At 44.6% G+C, this 15,937-nt stretch overlaps 1 protein-coding gene across 1 annotated transcript in view; it reads right to left on the reverse strand.

Annotated features, from left to right (window-relative positions):
• Positions 1 to 15,937, reverse strand: part of LRIG1 (leucine rich repeats and immunoglobulin like domains 1) — a 91,870-nt gene that overhangs the window by 55,704 nt on the left and 20,229 nt on the right. Inside the window, 1 exon segment of the mRNA XM_021551253.3 lies at positions 326 to 397. Within this exon segment, the coding sequence (XP_021406928.3) occupies positions 326 to 397 (72 nt within the window).

The following is a 15,937-nucleotide window of genomic DNA, read 5'->3' on the forward strand; positions in this document are numbered from 1 at the left end:
ATGCTTTCAGCAAGGAGCTCTGTGTGTGTGTTCAGGTGTGCTGAACTGCTGCCTCCAAGCATTGCACAACACCCAGGGAGGCAAACTCCAATGATTTCCAATAACAGCTCTGCTGTTTTAATTGGGATGTTGTGTTCTGCTCATTGATTAGTTAAAAAAAAAAGCAGCCCAGATACAATATAGAGGGAAAAAACTCCACACCGAGTCAGACCTGCTCATTCAACTTAGCTAAGGAAGGTACTGTCTTAGGAAATGAGATATAATTTCCTCACAGCCCACAAGCAGCCCTGCCAAATACAATTAAAACCTTTTAAGGAATACTTACACTTCCTGCAGGTTCAACAGCTCTGCAAAGACAGAAGGATCAATCTCTGCCAACTTGTTGTAGCTCAGGTTTCTGTTAAAATAAAAGACAAAGGGATCAGCAAAATACAGTCACCCTGCTCAGCAAAACAAAGTCATCTTAATTATTCTGGATTGCACTGGGAGGGTTTGGGGTTTGGTTTTTTTTTTTTTAAAGAGAACTTAAATGGGAGAGCAGCACTTTTCTGCTGAATACACAAGTAAGTTTAGTTCCATGACAAAAATGTTATCTAGCTCTCCCCAAGCTTCTTCCTCTTTTGCAGTAGATTAGTGTGGTTTTAATTTGTCTTCATATTACACAATTACATTTATTATTCTACTATTGATTATTTCCAACCACAAAACTAATCACAGATGAATAGAATGTTTCCTGACAAATTAAAGTCTGAACTGAAACAATCAACAAACCTTCCACTAAATATTTTATAGCTATAGTCACACAGGGTATTTTTTATACCACTGTGTTACACACAAAATACACACACAGAGGTATGCACACTATGTGTAAACATAGAATATATTCTATATTTTCTAACAAGATGATATAATTAGTCTATCACTAAATGTTTGGGTTTTTTTTAATCAGTAAATACAGCTTTCAAGCCACATAGCAGTACACACTTTGGTCCTCAACAACCCTAGCCAACACTTTCCAACTATCCAACAGCCCAAATCTAAACCTAAATCATATTCTAGCACCAATGGATAACAAATGGGTTGTGTTGTATTATCTGAAAGCAGCCTGGTGGGAGAGCAGCTCTGCCTCACAGGACATCTCTGATTGGAAACACATCCAGAGCTCAACATGCTGCAGGAAGGAACACACTGCAAGGATTGCTAGGGACAGCAAACAGGCAAAATAATGCAAGTGCCAACTCCAGAAATCACAAGCAAGAGCTTTGCCATGCTCTGCTGTAGCATCACACAGCACTCTTCCCTCCAAGATGTGCACTCTCAGCACACCACACAGGACAGGTCAAACCTGAAGCTAGGGACTAACCAGATCAATTAAGACCAAGTGACTAATGATGAAGAAAGTAACAAGTGTTTAATTACAATTTTGTATGCAGTGCTGGCATGTTTCTGTGAGTGTGTAATCTAAAGAGGGAGGAGGCAAATTGATGGGTGGTAGCAGAAAAGCAACCACAGTAAATTGTAAGGAAATTGTGAGGGGGACTTCTTTAATTTTACGTTGCTCCACACCCTGCTCTCGGATATTACCCTGGGTAAAATTCACCCCTTGTGCCTCCTCTGCAGGGAGGCTACACCCTCTTACTGCACCTCTGAACACAACCCAAAAGATTCAAGGTCTGATTTTAGATAAACCCTCAAACATTGAGCTGCTTATTCAAACCACCAAGCCAGTCTGACTAGAAAACTGGCCAATCTCCATGGTTTGGGTTTTTCTTTGCTTTAAAACTGTGCCCACAGAAAGCAAGCAGGTCTGCAACCCAAACAGGTAAACAGGATCTAAGTCACCGAGGCACCTCCTGATCTTCTACCAGTGCTCCATGACCCAAGAGCTGAGGCACACACAAAGGAAAAGCAGCTGCCAGAAGGGCACTGATGGAAAATATCTCCTGAAGTGCTCACACCAGCACACTGCACTCTGTGGCAATGCACAGACAAATCCAGGCTCACAGCAGCCCTACAAATACCAAGACTTGAAAGACTGCAAAGCTTACCAACTTTGAGTGATTAGCAGGAAGTGATAAACACCTCTTTCAAGCTAAAAAGCAGATATTGATCACCTGCCCTCTTGCAATGCATTTATGGGAAGCCCTCAAAGCGTTCCCTTACACAAGGGAATAATTTGATGTCTCTCACATCACACCATTTTCCATAATTTCAGCTGAAGGCAGCTCCTCGCATCTTGCCCAAAATGTTCAATTTTTTGTCAACACCTGCTGTGGAAGAATGCTCTACAAATCAACAACACAGGCTGGCTGGCTCTTAACAGAGCCTAGAACTGAAGCTATACAGGAGTGTAAAACCTAACCAAGCATCTCAGTTTAAAATATGCTGTCCTGTAAGCCCCTACTGTCTTTTAAAACACTCAAGAGACCTTTAAATCAATACCAGCCTACAGCAGATATCCATTTCACTATGAACTCAAAGGCATTTATCTAAATAAAAGTCAAACTGCAGTTTAAACTCGGAGTGTGTTTGAAAGCCAAGTCTATATTCATAGCACAATTATGAATTAAAGTGCAATTTGCCCACAGATTACATTACTACCTTTTTTTTTTTTAACCACACAGTAAGATCAGGTTGGAGCTTGTCCCTGCCTGATCTACAGGCAAAAAGAGAAAATACAACAGGTAACAGCACAATACAGGCTCAGCACAATAAAACAGATACACAGAAATATGAGTGACAAACTAAAAGGGGGAAATACAGCCAGACACGATAGTGCATGAATCCATCCGTTTTCATGTATTTCTGTGCCCTTTACTGCAGCCAAACTTCACATTTTTCAGGTATTTCTCCTCAACACATTCCTCTGCAATAGACTAAGAGGCTGTTTTATGGAGCAAGAAACAAGAACACATGCACCAGATCTGATCATCCCTGCACTTGCCAGAGGGACCAGATCCCTGCCTTAGCCTGTGCTCAAGCACTGAGTGACATGGACACGAACCTCCAAAATTCACAAGTGAAAAGACAAAGATCTTCACAAATTAAAGGATTTCACAGCCACAGTTTAACATTGCCCAGAGTGACTTTCTGACTATTGCTGCTGCCATTCAGGACATTTGAACATCAAAGTCACTGCACAAGTCACTGGCTCTTCAGATAGCAGACAGATTTTGCTGCACCACCACCAGAAAGACTTCCCAACAGCTGCTGCAGAAATGCAGGTGAACTCCAGCCCCTTGCACACCAAAGTCCTCAGTTCTCCCCACACTACTCACCCCAACCACACCAAGTATCCTCACTAAATGTAGACTATACTGCTCAAAAATCAGTGGGGAAATGAAAGCTAAAAACACAGTCAGTACAAAACAAACAGGAGACTTGAAATTACATAGATACGCCAAGAAAAAGTTTACCGAGTTTCTGGCACTGGCTATACTTTAACTTATATTAATATACCTAAGAATTTCTAGCCTGAAGCATTAGCAATCAAAGGATGTGTTTCTCAGAACTGATGCCCTCACTAGGCAGTATGTGGCATGCCAGTCACAGCATTTAAGTGAGAGAAAGAATTAACTCCAATAGATAGATCATTGGGACTGGGAGTCAGGAAACCTCTGTCTATTCCTGGCTCTCTTAATCTCCTGCTGTGTGACCGGGTCATGTCACATCACCTCTCCAGAGCTTTTGTTTCCACAGCCACCCTTTGTCTGTCTTGTCTATTTAGACTGTAAATAAAATTGAGGTAGGTATTGTCTTGGTTTGCCTGATGCTGATGAAATGAGGCCTCAGTCTTGGTTGGGCTCCAGTAATGCAAATAAAGAAGGGAGCTCAAAACTTGAGGTCATGGGTGCACATAATGTTCTACCAGCCCTAAATGTGGGTCCCAAATGTCCAGCAGTGAACAAAGCACTACAGGGGCTTTAATGTCCCCACCAGGCTGGCCTCTCTGAGCTGAGCAGACCATCAGTGGAGCAGGAGATGCCAAGCCTGGGGGCACAGCTGTCCCAACACTGAAAGCTGTCCCATTTGCTGTTCTCTGTAGCACAGAATGCATTCCTTCTCAAGGAGCCCTTGGGGTGATGCCACAAAGTCACCCAATGGATCACCAAACCAATGTTTCTGCCATCAGTTTTCCAAAATGTGTTCCTCAGGGAAAGAGAGCCATCAACTCCCAACACCAAAACCCTGTCCTTTCCCAAATCAGCACCTGCCCAACCCTCTCTCATGCTGGGCACCTCTTCAAAGCCAGTTTATAAAGCATCACCTACAGTGTTTTATGGCAGTTCCAAGAGCCCATGTCTTTGGTGCATGTTCTGCCCATTTCCTGCCCCCTGCACGTGAGGTTAGCTGAGCCCAAATGTGGGACTGCCCACAAACTGCTCAGTGCCCTGGGCCTGCTTCTCTGCATGGCCATGTGCTTCTGTTGAATTACTCATGGAAGGATATTTTGATCCCTCCAAGGCAACTGTGGAAAGAAAACAGAAGTCAACTAATATCAATTCAAGAGCCTGAGCTGTGAGTTCACGGAAGCATCCTACAGAGGTTAGAAGTTATACAGCTGGCAGAGAAGAAAGAGCAGAACCACCAACCTGAGCGGCCCCTAACATTCAGATTGTTTTTTTATACCAGCTTCTATTGAAAAGGAAAAGCTGGTTAAGTGTTTTTAAACTTTATTCTGATTTACTGGCATGAAAAGTGCTCTGCATGTAATTTACCCATTACAGACTTCAAGTCTTCCTTGTATTGGCTAATCCAACAATGTAGGTTTTTCCCCTCCTGTCACTAAGATGCCCATGATCAGGAACTGAGAGCCTGTTAAATCAATATGGGAAGGGCCCTGTTCTGTCTTTTCAGCCATTCCAGACTCCGAGTAAGAAAGCAGTTTGCCTTCAGTTGGCATTGTGAAAGTGGCACTGTGGATCACTGAACACCACAGAGACTGAAGGGACAGTCTTGTTAAATAACTGGGTATGTTCAAACTACCTCCCAAAAGAAGTAATGCTGTCACAAAAAGAGTCCTGCTGGCCACTGAGAGGGATCAGTCAGTTGCCTGATTTGTGAGAGGCCAGCCCTGCCCCCTTGGGCAAGGCACAGGGTAGATCAGGAGTTTATGTTCAAGTTTTGGCTCTGCTTTGGGACCTTGACCAGTGCAGAGAAAGCCACCTACCTCTCTGTTGAAAACAGAAGTGCCTGTCTGGCTCACCAGACAAAGGAACAGACAGGCATGGCTCCTGGTCTCTCCTCACCACCATGATGGCTCAATTCTGTTCTGCAAGGTGAAAGTTTCCAACCCTTGCATCAAAACCATTTATCTGTCAGCGCAGAAGATTATGTCAAAAGTGTTTCTGCACCTTCTGATGACAGGCATTGGAGAAAAGGAGGATGGCTTGAAATTCTGTCACTGCCAACTGTGGCTTTCATTGAACACTTTGTCAAGCATTGTCATAACACAACTTTTCACTGCTCCTGCACAAAAGGGAGCCGAGGGCCCAGAACAATTGAGCCCTGCAGTAGAAATTCCTCTGGCTCATCTGTCGAAAGATAGCTGCCTAGTCTGCAGCTTCCTGAATAGGCACCATCCTCTCCCCTCATGTTTGTAGATGGCTTTACAGCGCTGGAATGGAGGCCCCATGCACACTTGAGTGGGTATGAAAAGCATGGCTGCAGCTGAATTAGCTTGGGGATGGGGCCAGGGGAGCAAAAGAGAGAGCACACTGCCCATGCTGAAAGTGTACAGCTGTGCAGGAAGGACACTTAAATGTCTCTTTTAAACAAGCTTGTGAGGTGCCAGAGAGATGGCAGTGTCCTTGTAAGCAATGACAGGTGAGCATTAATGCTGAAACACAAAGCCATCAGAGATTGCATGGATTCAGGTGGTTGTATGGACAGTCAGGACAGAAAGAAGTAGCTTTAGTCCATTTTTGATTCCTGTGCACAGGACAGGTCTGAAGTGTACTCTCACGAAGCAAGAGCAGCCAAACAGCAACTGCAGCCTCTTCTCATTCGACCTGTGCTCCAGTCCCTTCCTCTGGACATGCTCCAGCACCTCCCTGTGTGTTCTGTAGTGAGGGGCCCAGAACTGAGCCCAGGATTCAATGCACAGCCTCACCAGTTCTGAAGATGATCACTGGTCCAGTCCTGCTGGCCACACAAGCCAGGGTGCCACTGGCCTTCTTGGTCACCCGGGCACTCACCAGCTCATGTTCACACAGCTGTCAAGCAGCACCTCCTGGTCCTCTTTCACCAGGCAGCTTTGCAGCCACTGTGCCCCAAGCTGAGCCTTTGTCATTTCTGTTCTAGGGTGCCCTGAGTACAGTGTGCTGCCTAAAGTGCAAAGCATCCAGCTTACAAGAAACTCTGAAATGGAGCCCAGAAATGGCCCACGACAAGCAAGGGAAAGAGCTGCCTCCTAGAAGGAGGTAAGAGCACCAAAACACAGGGCACCAGTGAGGTGGGTGCCCCAGATTGCTGCTCCAAGTGCTTTGGAGAGAGGGGGACTCTGCAGGACATGGAGAGGCTACACAGCACCCACAGGGGGGAAGCTGTGCCCCACCACTGAGAGGTTCTGTTAGTGATGTGCTCACTCAGGCTTTACTTATATCCTTGTTCAAATTAGCAGCAGCAGCATCATATTGGCTTGGGTTAACAGCCTGCTCGTATAAGGGGCTTTATGTGCAGGAGGGAGTCAACTTAAGGGCAGCCCTCAAGACATAATATGAGCTAATTTGACAGTGAAGACAAACTTTGAGAGGTCATCCAGACACCAAAAAAACTGCACCATGAATCACTCTCAGTCATGACCAACGATACCGTCTAAAGGAAATTCCTGTAGCATGATCCCCAAAGAATTGATACCACACGGATCCCAGCAGATGCATGCAGCCATTAATGCAAAGAACACTAATTAAAACCACATCACTGAGAAGTATTGTGCCTGACTACAATTTAATTTAGCATGTGGTTGGTATGGTTACAGAAACTTGGGAATGATCTTACCTTCAAGTGACTTTCAGGGACACTTTCAGCCTTGGCCCTTCCTCCTGCTCTGCCACTCTGCACTCACAGATCACACATCTGGCCTCACAGAGGTGCCTGGTGAACACCCACCATAGTTGGTCAGCTCACACAGGGCTGTAAATGTAAATATCTCTACCACTGTGGCCTGCCAGACTCCAGCAGGCAGCAGAGGATGAGCAGGCACAGTCTCAGGGCTGAGGGAAGGCGGGGTCCTCTGCAAGAGCACTGGGTAACACTGCAAGGCTGCTGGGGCTTCCACATCTCCTACAGCAGAATTTTTACAGGCTCCTTTGTCTCTTTCAACAGGGCAATGTCAGGTTATTTTAGGCCCTGTCTGGCTTGTACAAATGTGTTTTGACAAAACCTAGGATCCCATTTCCTCTTATTTTAATAACCTTAGCAAAACTCAAGTATGAGTTCTTGCCTTCTTTTTACTTTTCTTGAAAGATCATCTCCTCCAAATACCCCCATTTTCTTCCTTGAGCCAGAAGGCTTAGATGCAATTTAATCTACATAATCACACATATATGCAGATACTCCATAACACATGTAGACATCACCTGGGTAACTCAGGTACTCATGGACCTCCTGCTATGACTCTTCACCATCAGAAGAGACAAGCACGCTCATTTCACCAGAGCTTGGTCCAGGCCCTCTCAACAAGTTTCCTCAGTATTTCAATTGCTCCACATTCCAAAAAAAAAGTGAAGTGAGATTTCAAGAAGTGGAGTAATTTGAAAGGCAGCCGGTGGTCCCAGTGGCAGAGCCAGGGCTGTGAGCCCCTGTCCCCTCTGTTCCTGGGGACACGTACAGCCCTTCCCAGCAGCTTCTCAGGGACTCAAACCCACAGGGGACAGCAGGGCAAAGGAAGCACAGGTGAGAAGTATTCAACAATGCTTTTTCTGCTTCTGAGAAGAGCACTAGGCACAGGCACACAGCCACTGAGGCTGCAAACCCTCCTGTTGGGGCCACACGTTCCTCTGCCCAGTCAAAGGCAGCATTGTGTGCAGGGAACAGGGGATGCTGCAGGGGTTGGGGCAGGCAGGATTTAATTGCAGCAACCTTTCTCTGTATTTGCCTCTTCTATTAAGCTGCAATGCCTGAAGGAGAAGGATCCTCTCCAAAACACACTGAGGCATCACCTCCAAGGACTGCATCAAAGCAAAAACACATTTCAAAGGGGGCATGAGCATCTAAATAAGAATAACTGTATTTAATTTCATGTAAAGCAATCCTGCCGTGCCACCTGTGACAGGTAAGCAGTTGGAAGGAAAAGCGGGATGTGGAGGGTTTTTTAACCCACAAACAAAACTCCACCCATCACCTGCTTTGACACCCATAGGGTTTGTTCTGGGTTTATTGCTTTAATTAAAGTGCTAACTACTGCCATGAGAAAGACATAGCCCTAAAACAAAAAGCCTGCAAATTGGTTGCTTAACTGTATATGACAAAACTCACCTTCTTATAATTTGATAATAAATTTCTTTCTTGGTGATTTTGCATCCACAAAGCAAAGCAGACTGTCTCTTAAACCACTAGAGCAAGGGCTGCATAGCCCAGCTCAAACAAGATACTCACCAAACAAATTGCTCCTACTTCCATCACTGCTGTTTTTCCTTGGTAAATCAATAAAGGCCATGACTTCTTTACTAACATTTCCAATTAAGGTTCCCCACTGTGTATTCAACATATTAAACCAATTTATTGAGGATTAATAACTATGTCATCTACTAGTCATATCTACCTTAGAACTGCTCAGCCTCCATTCACAATAACAAGCTACATTGATAAATCAGCATTAAGTGCTATTTACACTTTCAAAAATGGCTCCTTTTGCAAAGCAAATATTTTCTTCTGAAAGTTGTGCAACTCTTCACAAGTACTCAGAGCAGATAAAACATGTTAAACCTTGGGCTTTTTCAGATGTTTGGGAAGACCCACAGCAGCACTGACTGCTAGCAATCAAACCCTCCCACCACATGACTTTGCAAAATCCAGCTATGGGTTAGAAGCTGAGTGCAGAGAGAAGAGAGTGATAATTCAGAAATTCTTCAAACATTGTTCAACATTGCCATGATTTTCAAAAACTTCCAAGGTCAACCATTCAGTAATATTGAATAATCTGTATTTCAAGTTTTCTCAAAGAACACAGAATTTCTCAAGGAACACAGAATTGTAATGCACTCTGCTCTCTTTGGGGGATTCAAACGCTTTCAATCCCATTTGCAAATGCTCCTGGTAAGCTCAGAGACCTTTACCAGCCAAAATATTTTTCCACTGCTCCCACACCGCTTTTTAATCAGAAATATTAATTTAGCAAATGCACAACCTGGCAAAACAGGTTGCCACTATCTGCCACTACCCAGCAGCACCACATCTGCATTAGTGCATGCCAGGGGATCCCTGAGGAAGAAATTTCAGCCCACAGCTGGAATTACCCTTTTGCAGAGCCCACCCTGAGTGAGATTTGGCCATGCCTGGCCCAGTGACAGCACTGGGCATGGTCAATCATTAATGGTGGGGACGGGGCACACAACCCTCTGCCACTGTGTTTGCTCAGCCACTCTCTCCTGCCTTTTATTAATAGTTAATCAGGAAGGACTGATCTCCGCCCCAAAACATGCTTGCTTAGAAGTGGCACCAAGGAATATTTGTGCATTGGTTAAAACTAGTCAGGCAAAGAGTTGGGGGAAGAAAGTTTTTAAAAAAAGCAGTGTGCAGATTTCTCCTGTGGCCCAGGCATGGGGGCTGACTCCAGCTTCTCGTGCACCTGATGCAGCTTTTCCACCCACACTGAGAGGCTGCATCACCTCCTGCTCTCACAGCAATGGCACAGAAGTGTTTTGAGAGGCTTTTCCCAGAAAAAGAAGCACTGCTGTGCTGTTTGCCACAGTACACAGCTGTTTCACTGGTGGCTGCTCCTCCCCAGCCACCCAGTGCATGTGCTGTGCTGTCACCAGGAAACTCTCAGCAGATGGACTCAGGTGAAGCCTCCTCAGATGTTCTGCACAGTTTAATGTGCCCAGGGACCAGAGGCAGCACAGCCCACCCAGCCAGGACAGAGGCAGTGGTCAGCCCTGCCGCTCTCCTCCCCCTGCAGCAGTGACTGATCTCACAGAACACCCAGGCACCTCTGCACAGAGCAAATAAAGCCCACAGAACACCCAAGCACCTCTGCAGCTCTGCACAGAGCAAATAAAGCCCTCTCTGATCAGCCTGAGTGCAATTACAGCACTGGACTCCTTGCCATGCCCACCATAAACTTACTGAGTTTGACATCTACCAGAGCAAGGACATTCCTGGCACTTTCCAATGCCATGGGCTGAAACGGAGAGGTTGGCCAAATCCAACCATCTTGTGTGTGGAAAGGAATGATGTATATAACCTCAAAGCATCTCAAGGACTAGTTACCCATGGGCTGTCTGTGGCTGGCAGCACTGCATGGTGTGGGGCCAGCTCTAATCCCCCAGAGGTGTGAGGAACACATGGCAGACAGCTCTCCATTTCCAGTTTAAAAATAGTTCTTCTCTGTAATAAAGAACAGCATTTTAAGGGCAAAACCTGAAGATTTTAAGCTAAAAAAAAAAAATCCCTAAACTGGCCATCCTAGCTGGAGGCGTATGGTTTACAAGCATCCATCCCCTTTCCTTTCGAGTAATCAATGTCCAATCATTATGCACTTCCACTCCAAGCACTTTCGTACTGCCAACAAAGCACCAAGCAATTTAATGGATTTCTGCCCCCAAATTGGAAGCTGTACCACATCCAACTGATTCAATTTGTTCAGCCTTAGAGGAAGCCCCGGGAACAAAATGCTAGAAATAAAACCACATGCACTGATAACATTACAGAAATAGATACACCAAGAAGCAAATGTTCTGTCTCTTTTATCTGACCTCCAACTTGGTTTAATTGACCTTCAAGATGGAAAAACTGCATTTAAAACAAGCCATTTCCACTTAGATCAAGAGTAATACAAGAGTGAGTGTGTAACTGTGTGTGTTACTGTGCTTTATAAAAAGTACTTTCCTACCTCGATGTTAACATAAGGGTCAGCTGTCAGAACAAGCATTCAGACTTTTTTGGCATAACTCCTGTATTGGTTTTTGCCACTGGGACAGCAGCAATGTCAAAGCAGATGGAGCTGAAGCCTCTGTCCAAGGAATACCATAAAATCACTGAGGGAACAGTTGAACCCATTGCTGCTTTACATGCCAGCCTTAATGTTCCTTACATACAGCAGAATCTCAGTGTGCATTCATATTTAAATAACTTACACGTGTACATGACCTTCATGTGCATTTACAGACACAAAGGCAGTTCTGAACACAAGCACATACCCATGCATGTGGCAGTACAATTACAGTAATGTACACAGCTAGAAAGCCTTTATCAGGGGAGTTTGGGACAGCTGTACAACTTATGATTAAGTTGTGAAGAGTGCGAGTAAAATATCTTTATTGCATTCTGCCCCAGCATATAATGTCACATCTTTTACAGAATAACTATTTTTAAAACCTTTGAGAGCTTTACAGCTTTCATTGGTGTTTTTCAGCTCCTTCCACTTACAAAGCCAGATTTCTGTATTAGTGTAACTCAGACTGCAGAAAGTCTCAGAAAAAGTTGTAGGCAATTAAATTTTAGAAAGTCCTTCAAATGAGCTTGCTCTTCCCCAAGTCTGGTACCTCAGAACTTTGCAGCATTACAAGTCAGTCCTTATTTCCATTGGCTGCAGTTTTTTGCTCTTTGGATCTCAAACTTTCAGGAGTCCTGGGCAAGTGGGGCTCCAGGCAGAGCCAAGGGGAAGCAGCCTCTCACGAGCCCACGTTTGCTCCTGCTCCCCACCTCAGTGCTGGGGCCACTGCAGCTGAGTTTGAACCCTGCATCAGCATCAGTCAGGCACCAAAGCTCTCTTTCAGATCAGAAGGGTATTTTTTCATCTACTTCAAAGGGCTCTGATGTACTTTGCTGGATGGATGCCTTGATTTATTATTCAATGAACTCCCTTGGATTTGCAGTTTCTCAGCTAAAGGCATCACAGCTAATTCAAAGAGAATGTAGATGTTTAAGGTTCAGTCAAAGAACAAACTTTCCCTTCTATAGATTTTTATCCTTTCCACATTGCAGAGGGGAGGGGAACATTTCCCAATTCTTTTGCTATGGGAAACAATAAAGACCCACTCTCCCTGCAAAATTGCTAGACTCAGAAGATACTTGGATAAACTAATTTTTTAATTTTTTAACTATTATTATTGGAATCACATGGCTCCTCTTGGCATTTCAGATAAGACTTTTTGTTATAAATATCTTAGTTTCTGCACACCAGAGGATATGTATTTGTCACAGGAGCTCCAGTACCAGCTCCAAGGACAGGGAATCCCTTAATCTGAAGGGATGCTGCAGTCAAGCAACAAATTCTGCAGGAAGATGTTAAAAGGCAGACAGGTCCCCTCTTGCTTTGAGCCCACCTCATTCAGGCATAATCCAAAATGGATGCCATCTTAAACTTACCTAATGGCCTCTCAAATATTTTTTTTAAAAGTCCCATAATAAAATTCCTTGTGGGTGGCCACCTGGCTGCCCTGAAAATAGAAAAGCTAACGCTGCAATTTGGCCAGGAACAGAAATACCCTTTCCTTCTGATGAGGGGTCCCTGTGAGCCCAGGCACCGTGCCAGGGGCTCACCACTCACTACACAACCTGCAGCTCTCACAGGGCTAAGGGCTCCTTGGCTTCACACCAACCCCTGCTCCAAAATGGGATTAATTTGGGAAAAACAAATGCAGAAAGTGCTCCCAAGGTTTGTTACTGCACAGTGAGGGACACAGGTGCACTCATTGCTTGGAGAATTCAAACCATGTTTTTTTGAGAGTAGATAGATTAATGTCTGATGTCTATGAAAATAGTAAGAAATGTCACTATTTCAAGGAAATCAGAGAAAGAATAGTTAGGGCTTATGGAAAGCACTCCTGCTTCAAGCACAGAGAGCACTGGGAAAAAGAAGTGCAGCAATTCACATGAAAAGATGAAGAAATCCCAAGATGAACCATGATGGAGAAGCCAAAGCACCCCACAAGAGGGGACATGGGAGGGATGGAAGTGGGCAAGCCCAAGGAGACCAGAGGGTGACAGCACCTCCATAGCTGAAAAACCATGGGAAAGAACCCCAGTGCAATTCTCACCACATCTGTGCAGCCACAAAGAACACACAGCTGCAGCAAGCTGCCAGGCTGTGACCTGCCTGAAGGAGAAAAACTTCCTCAGTGCTTCCCAAAACTGGGCACTGCCAGGGGCAGGACCCTGGGTCAGACATCAGTGTGGGAACACATGCTGTGCACACTCCCTATTCCCAGCCTGGCCAGACTTCAGCAATGCCACATTACATTAAAAAACCCCACATTTTCCTCAATTTGTCACAGCAAGTGAGGTATGAAATAAAAAAAAACAAACTTTCCAGATCTTCCAAACCCGCCAAGTCTCTGCAAACCAATCAAAATTGTGTAAAAATAAATTGCAGTGCATTTTATAGGGGAAAATAACTCTACTGCAACTGGAAACACATAATCTTGCTTTTCTCTAACAAAATCTACAGGAAATGGCTCTGCAAAAGTTAACTAAGTGATACTGGACTTTCTCCAGAGTGTTGTATAGGAAGTAACTGCGAAAATGACTGCCCAATTTAACCTTTTGTCCAGACTGCACTACAGAGCCACACCACAGAGCTATCTGGCTGATGTTAACAATCCTCTGGTGTATTCTCTAGAACTGCAGTATAGAGAGCAGGTTATCTCACACAGGCTCACCCTTGCCACAGCACAAAGCCCAGGCAGCCAACTGCTGATGGAAAACAGCATTTTACAATTTTCCCTTTCTTGGCCAGCAATCGGTTTTTATTTTGTTTTTTAAAGATGCAAAAAGCAGAGCAGATGTCTGCACGCCCTGCATTCAGAGCTGTGCCAGGCTGACAGTGCTGACATGCCAAAGGTGTCCCATCCCTCTGCACATCTGCCAGACATCCATCCCTTTAGTAGAGCTCTCATCATGTGATATCAGAGTATTTGTGGGTGAAGCCTTTTTTTAGCACCCATCACTAACACTCACTGAGCTTCTCTCCCTTTATTCACCACCTCCATCACCCCAGAAAGGGCTGCAGAAAGTGCCAGGGAGGGATCTTTTGCTCCCAAGGCACCTCAGGGACAGCACATCTGCCAATAAACCTGGTGTCAATATTTGCCTGGAGCTCTGCAATCACACAACTCCACAAGCTGAGCCAAGCTGCCCTCCCCATCCTTTCTGCCCCCACCATTCACATGGCTCCAGAGTGGAGAAGGTGCTGCTGCTAACACAGGAAACAAGTCTGGTTTTAAGCTTTTGTTTCTTTTAGTTGAAAAGGAGAAACTACAGCTTTATATATGCATGCATACATACACACACATCTACTAAATCCCCAACATTTCATTCTTCACTTTCCATTAAATACACTGTATTGGGGGTGAAAAAAAAAAAAAAAAGAAGAAACCAAAGACTTTTCCATATCCCCACAAAGCTTGGGTCCTGTATAATTGCTTTAACCAGGACAGAGCTTCTAGAGCTGCAGAATACTGCTTGATCACATTAGCCAGCAGGAAACCATTTCATGCTCTTTTTTTCAGCAAATTTGACACCACCACCAAAGTTGCTCCAAGACACATAAAAAAAACCACACCAAAAAACCACACCCATACAAGAGAGAGCCAAAAAATAAGTCTAGAGCAAGGGAGGCTCACAATAAATTGCCCCCCATGGAATGACAATGAATTCAATATACTGAAACAGCCACTGGGAGGGAAGCCAATACACAGGAATATTGCAATCAGCCTTGGGAATTAGCTCTAGTAGGTTGTTTCTTTTTCTTTTCCTGCAGCCCCACACTTACGTCAAGTCACGTGAATACAATTACATAAACTGTACCTTTTCCATGAACACCTTCACTGTGATAAAGGTTCTCATTTTGCTCCACATAAAAACACTCTCCACAGGTTTATAAGCTTTAATTGCTATGAGAACCCATAAAAAGTGCCCAAATAAGTCTATTTAATGGTTACACATTAACCATCATACACCTCCAGGCTTGTGTTATCCATCTATTTGCTAAATCAATAAACTGCTCGTAGGCAAACTTTTGAAAAACATTGCTGCTGCTGAAAATGTTCCGTTTCTGTTTACTAATAACTTCATAAAATGAATTGAAAACTCCTACCCCGTATCTGAAATTTTCTGCTTCATTCTTGTAGGGAAAAAAGCAAGCTAGTTTTCAGCAAAGACTCAACCTCAAATATCTCACTGGTGTTTGAATTTGGATGTTGGCCCAAAAGGCGATGTAAGAGCAGTACAAATCCAGGCTGGGAAGGGCTTGGGTCAAGAGAAATACGTGAGTGTGTGTGCCTGCAGAAACAGCTCCTCTGAACCTGAGAAGAACAAGTCTCTAGGAACTGCAATAAGCTTGGACAGCCAGGAGCAGGAAAGCTATTCACATCAGCAGGACAAACAGGAAGCCTTAGGACAGCAAACACCCAAAAAAACTTATGGGCAATTAAAATTCAGGGCATTGCACTCGATGGAGTCACCCCTCTAGCCTCACCCGCCGCTGGGTGCAGACACGCTGGTGGTGTCTGCAGCTCCTGAGCGTGGGTGCAACAGCACCAAATGAATTCAGCCTTATCACAACAGCCCCTGAACCAGCCCCTTCAGGAAATCCCTGCAGGGCTACCTGAAAAAGCTCTCTTGCAATGCCCCACACACCATGGTGGAGGAGGGCAAGCAGCATTTCACTCTGCTGCCCTGTACCTAAGGGGACACCAGGCACCTGATGTGGCCCGACTAGTTATGGCAATAAATGATGTTTATTAACATCATTTAATGATGTTTATTAACATTA

Source organism: Lonchura striata, chromosome 12, assembly GCF_046129695.1.
Source record: "Lonchura striata isolate bLonStr1 chromosome 12, bLonStr1.mat, whole genome shotgun sequence".
NCBI lineage: Eukaryota > Metazoa > Chordata > Aves > Passeriformes > Estrildidae > Lonchura > Lonchura striata.